Raw genomic sequence first — 5,592 nt, forward strand, 5'->3', positions numbered from 1 at the left:
GTATTGTGAAGAAATATTATATTTAAAAAATCCAAGAACTAGATATTTTCCTTGTTTCATAAATATTTAAATATACACGTCAAGCCGGTTCTCTGTTATCATATCAGGTCCTACTAGTGACGTGAAATCTCATTCTAAACAGGGTTTTCCTTTTGAAGATTCAGGAGAAACATTTAAACGTTTGAATTATTGATATAAGTAAAACTTTTCAATATGTATACATCCGCTTTAAAACATTCCTCTAGTAGAAGAATATTTGCTTTCTCTGTAGCTCAGTTTATAGTAAGGAAAATTTTTGTTCGCTTTTTGATGACTTTTCGAATGAAAACATTGTGTGTGAGATGGGAATAAGAAAATTTATTGGAAATGAAACCATGGCTTTCACTGTTTTGTGCATTTTAGCAGGTAATTCACATTTCGTCTTTTTATTGATACAAACATAAGACATATTATGGATGTAATAACAATAATGTTGCTTATAATATGATTGCTAAATATATGTATTAGTTGTTGTATTAACACATTCTGTACAATGAAATGAGACAGAAAATTATTGTTAATAGACCAATAGGACACATTTAAATTCGGAAAATAATGTAAACTGATTATACGTAGGCTTATTTTAATGTTGAGAAATAGTACAACATTTAAAGTACGTACTTTAAATGATACATAATTATGTATGATTTGTTTTTGGTGGAGGCTAGGGAAGGGGTATTGTTTTTTTTTTTTTTTTTTTTTTTTTTTTTTTTTTTTTTTGTTTTTTTTTTTCTTTTAATTTTTTTTTAGATTTTAATTTCAGATATTTTGCATATTCGAATGTTGCTAAATTATAAATTTATTTTATGTAATTGATACGTATAATTCTTCTCTGCAAAAAAGTCAGTGTATGTCATTTGTTGCAAATTACCCTTGGCAAGCATTAAAAGAGAAACGGATTCATAAACTATATGAATGTTCCTCAGAATGCATATAAAGTAGTATATGGCATATGTACAAAATATAATACAGCATTTAAAAACATAAAATTTGGAGATTTCAAAGGTGTTCCTTTCAGAATCTTGTCATTCCCCTCCCCACCAAGAAAATATAGAAAGAACTTTTAATTTCTAGGCAGTGTTTAGTATGCAAATTGGATACGTCCTAGTTTTTGTAAACGAAATTGTTTCAGTAAGTTCTAGGCAGTGTTTCTGTTAAGTATTGTAATACAAACTTGTTTCAGGTAGCTCTAGACAGTGGGTTTCGTTAGGTATTGTAAATATAAACTTGTTTCAGTGAGGTCTAGGCAGTCTTTTTTGTCAGGTATTGTAAAATGCAAACTTGTTTCAGTGAGTTCTAGGCAGTGTTTAGTATGCAAATCGGTTGAGTCCTAATTTTTGTAAAGGAAATTGTTTCAGTAAGTTCTAGGCAGTGTAATGCAAACTTGTTTTAGGTAGTTCTAGACAGTGTTTTTCTTTAGGTATTGTAAAATGCAAACTTGTTTCAGTGAGTTCTAGGCAGTCCTATTTGTTAGGTATTGTAAAATGCAAACTTGTTTCAGTGAGTTCTAGGCAGTCCTACTTGATAGGTATTGTAAAATGCAAACTTGTTTCAGTGAGTTCTATAGGCAGTCCTATTTATTAGGTATTGTAAAATGCAAACTTGTTTAAATGAGTTCTAGGCAGTTTTTTTTGTCAGGTATTGTAAAATGCAAACTTGTTTCAATGAGTTCTAGTGCTTTTTGTTGGATATTGTTAATGCAAACTTGTTTCAATGAGTTCTAGGCGGTGTTTAGTATGCAAATTGATTGAGTCCTTGTTGTGGTAAAGGAAATTGTTTCAATAAGTTCTAGGCAGTGTTTTTTGTGTGCTGTAAATGTAAATTTGTTTCAGATAATTGTAAAGTTTTGTTAGGCATTGTAAATGCAAACTTGTTTCAGGTAGCTCTAGAAAGTGAAAAGTGTTAAGTATTGTAAATGCAAACTTGTTTCAGGTAGTTCTACGCAGCGTTTGTTTTTCTTGTTGTTGTTGTTGTTATATACAATGTATTATGATAAATGCATAAATGCAAACTTGTTTCATCGAGTTCTAGTGCTTTTGCTAGGTATTATAAATGCGAATTGTTTCAGGTAGTTCTACGCAGCGTTTGTTTTTCTTGTTGTTGTTGTTGTTATATATTATGATAAATGCATAAATGCAAACTTGTTTCATCGAGTTCTAGTGCTTTTTGCTAGGTATTATAAATGCGAATTATTTCAGGTAGTTCTACGCAGCGTTTGTTTGTTTTTGTTTTGTTGTTGTTTTGTTGTTATTGTTGTTATTTTGGTTTTTTTTTTGTTTTGTTTTTCTGTTATATATTTTGATAAATGCATAAATGCAAACTTGTTTCATCAAGTTCTAGTGCTTTTTGTTAGGTATTATAAATGCGAATAGTTTCATGTAGTTCTAGGCAGTGTATTTGTTACGTACTGTAAATGCAAACTTATTTTAATGTGTTCTAGGCAGTATTTAGTATGCAAATTGGATGAGTCCTAATTTTTGTACAGTAAGTGCTTTTTGTTCAGAATTGTAAATGCAAATTTGTTTCAGGTAGTTCTAAGCAGCGTGTGTTTGTTAGGTTTTGTGAATGCAAACTTGTTTCAATGAGTTTTAGGCAGTGTTTAGTATGCAAATTGGAAGAGTCCTAGTTTTTGTAAATGGAATTGTTTCAGGTAGTTCTAGGCAGACGTTTTGTTAGGTATTGCAAATGCATATTGTTTCAGGTAGTTCTAGGCATTGTTTTGCTAGGTATTATAAAATGCAAACCTGTTTCAGGTAGTTACAGAGTTTTCGTTAGGTATTGTAAATGCAAACTTGTTTCAGGCAGTTCTATGCAGTTTTTTTTTTTTTTTTTTTTTTTTTTTTTTTTTTTTTTTTTTTGTTAGGAATTGGAAAAAAAAAACCTGGTTCAGGAAATTCTAGTGTTTTTGTTAGGTATTGTAAATGCAGATTGTTTCAGGCAGTTCTAGGCAGCGATTCTTGCCAGGTATTGTTACCTTTGTTTCACTGAGTTCTATGCAATATTTTCCGTCAGATATTGTAAATGCAAATTGTTTCAGGTAGCTCCAGACAGTGTTTTGTTAGGTATTGGAAAAACAAACCTGTTTCAGGTAGTTCTAGGCAGTGTTTTTGTTAAGTATTGTAAATGCAAACTTGTTTCAGTTGATTTTGTCTCATTTAAATAAAAATGTTGCCGTTTATGTAGGTAGGTAGTAGGAGTAAAAAATACGTGACAGATGTTTTATAGACTTTCAAAATTGAATATAAATGATATTTACAATCTTCCCAGATTTGTTGTCAAAATTTCTAGAGTTAATCTTTTTTAACAAATGTCTTGCACAACCTAAAATACATGTAGAAAGGATCAACTTTATTTATTTCCGAAATATTTTGTGTTGATTAAAGACAATGAAAGTTGTGAATCATAACAAGAACCAAAATAACGTTTAAGACATTTAAAACAGTCTTTAAATATGCTAATGTAAACTTATGATATATGAGCCATGCCATGGGAAAACCAACATAGTGGCTTTGCAACCAGCATGGATCCAGACCAGCCTGCGCATCCGCGCAGTCTGGTCAGGATCCATGCTGTTCGCTAACAGTTTCTCCAATTCCAATAGACTTTAAAAGCGAACAGCATGGAGCCTGACCAGACTGCGCGGATGCGCAGGCTGGTCTGGATCCATGCTGGTCGCATACCCACTATGTTGGTTTTCCCATGGCACGGCTCAAATTATGTCAGTATTCGTAGCATTGTTGTGAAATGCACTCAAATGTAAAACATTTTGAACAAATGATTTTCAATCAAGCGACAAATCCTGATATCATGAAAAAACATCTTGTTTTCATTATCACCCACTTCAACAGCAGTGTCTGAGATGAAAGTCAATGACGTCACAGCCTATCAAAACGAACTGATTTAGTATGGAAAGAAAAAACGATGCCTGGATAGAATTTTACACCAAAACGAGCACTATTTATTTAGATATTATCATTTTTTTTCTGTCTCATCGGTATTGTATTTGTTACAAAGGCTTTAAATGATAAATCCCGATAAAATTGTCACGTTCGGACGTATATCACATGACGATGTGATATGTACAAGCAAGGTGAATCGAATGATGCCTGGAATACGATCGCTGCATAGAGAATTACTGTGTAATGGTGGAGTTTGGTGAAGTGAAAATTCTACGGTCAGTATATCAAAGCTTACAAACCTTACATCTAATTGTTTTCGATGTAACTAATTGCAGACTTGGAGCGGTCTTCTGCGCATGCCCGAAAGTGATTATCATTTGTAGCGCACAGCAAGAATATGCATATTTTTGCATGTCCGCATGCATTTAGTGTACAATATGCATGAAATACTGACTAAAGGTTAGGGTTAGTATCACCATGGTTACAAATTATATACATTTATGATATTTTCGTTCAAATTTAGTTAATCCGGTATGTACCGGAGTCTGTAATTTATACCGGCGCTCCAAGTCTGCATTGAGTCACAGTCAATTGTTTTTCAGTCTTTGCTGGACTTACCCCTGTTAACACACTGAATGGAACGACAGACCACACTACAAGCACCCAGTCTGTAACAACACAGACTCAAGGTGATTCATTTTTAATTCCACTGAGCATGAACGCCATATATCAATTAACTGGGTTAAATAACAATTTGTTATCCCCTGAATGTATTGCTAGATTATTTTCATTACAGTGTATATCAAATGTATTATCTTTCTTGAATAGCCTCAGCCAAATCGAGTCTGCTAGTATTTTACTTAGTTGCGTGCTATGCTCCCACGGTATCTTTTATAGATGTAGTGAACAACGACAGTCTTTAAGCGCCATGTTGCGATCGCAAAAAGTCTCCCCGAATATAGATGTTATATATACGGGATCATGAAATCCATTCATTTAAAGGCATTTAATAAAATAAGATTGTTTTTGTTATATAATATTTTAGTATTTAAAAGCTGTCTTTTTCACTACCATAGACTCTGATGATTTTGATTGTTTTCAAACTACGTCTTCTGCGTACAATGGCACCACAAATCACACAATATCTGGGCACACATGTCAAAGGTGGGATGTGACAACTCCCAATGATCATAGTTTCACCGTTTCTACGGCGTTTCCGGAAGGTTCTTCTACTACTGCTGAGAACTATTGCCGAGATCCAGATGGTACTGGAACACCTTGGTGTTACTCACTCAAAAATGGCATAAGATGGGAAGAATGTGGTATTACAAAATGTGGAGGTAGATCGAAGTATAAGTAGCTTTAAGCGCGTATGTAACAAAAACGTTTAGTCTTGCTCCCGCTTTAACTTTATATATTTACATTCACCTTGCATTTTGTATGGAAAGAAAAAGAAATGTTTATTTTCGTATAAACAACATTTGCGTAAAAATATCAAAGCCGATCCTTTCCGTCATATAGCACGTGCAACCTGACGTCATTTTCAAAAATAAAATGATGGCGTCGTTCGAAAAATTCTTTCAAAATTTGACGCTAAAAATTAAAAAAAAACAAATTTTTTTTTTCTGATGGTAAAGATCAAAATTGAATCGAA

At 32.8% G+C, this 5,592-nt stretch overlaps 1 protein-coding gene across 1 annotated transcript; it reads left to right on the forward strand.

Annotated features, from left to right (window-relative positions):
* Positions 1-262: 262 nt before the first annotated feature.
* LOC128558128 (putative apolipoprotein(a)-like protein 2) lies at positions 263-5,415 on the forward strand. The gene is made up of 3 exons (XM_053546985.1): positions 263-405; positions 4,541-4,627; positions 5,015-5,415. Exons 1-3 carry the CDS (start codon positions 342-344, stop codon positions 5,296-5,298), a joined length of 435 nt encoding a protein of 144 aa, XP_053402960.1. The 5' UTR covers positions 263-341; the 3' UTR covers positions 5,299-5,415.
* Positions 5,416-5,592: the final 177 nt, after the last annotated feature.

Source organism: Mercenaria mercenaria, chromosome 6 (assembly GCF_021730395.1).
Source record: "Mercenaria mercenaria strain notata chromosome 6, MADL_Memer_1, whole genome shotgun sequence".
In the NCBI taxonomy this organism is placed as follows: Eukaryota; Metazoa; Mollusca; class Bivalvia; order Venerida; family Veneridae; genus Mercenaria; species Mercenaria mercenaria.

What these genes read in the sequence shown, in the direction of transcription:
- LOC128558128 (XM_053546985.1), top strand. Translation starts at nt 342, where the DNA reads ATGGGAATAAGAAAATTTATTGGAAATGAAACCATGGCTTTCACTGTT. An exon ending in TGTTTTGTGCATTTTAGCAG is followed by an intron (nt 406 to 4,540) that starts GTAATTCACATT and finishes ATTGTTTTTCAG; the next exon opens with TCTTTGCTGGACTTACCCCT. An exon ending in TGTAACAACACAGACTCAAG is followed by an intron (nt 4,628 to 5,014) that starts GTGATTCATTTT and finishes TCACTACCATAG; the next exon opens with ACTCTGATGATTTTGATTGT.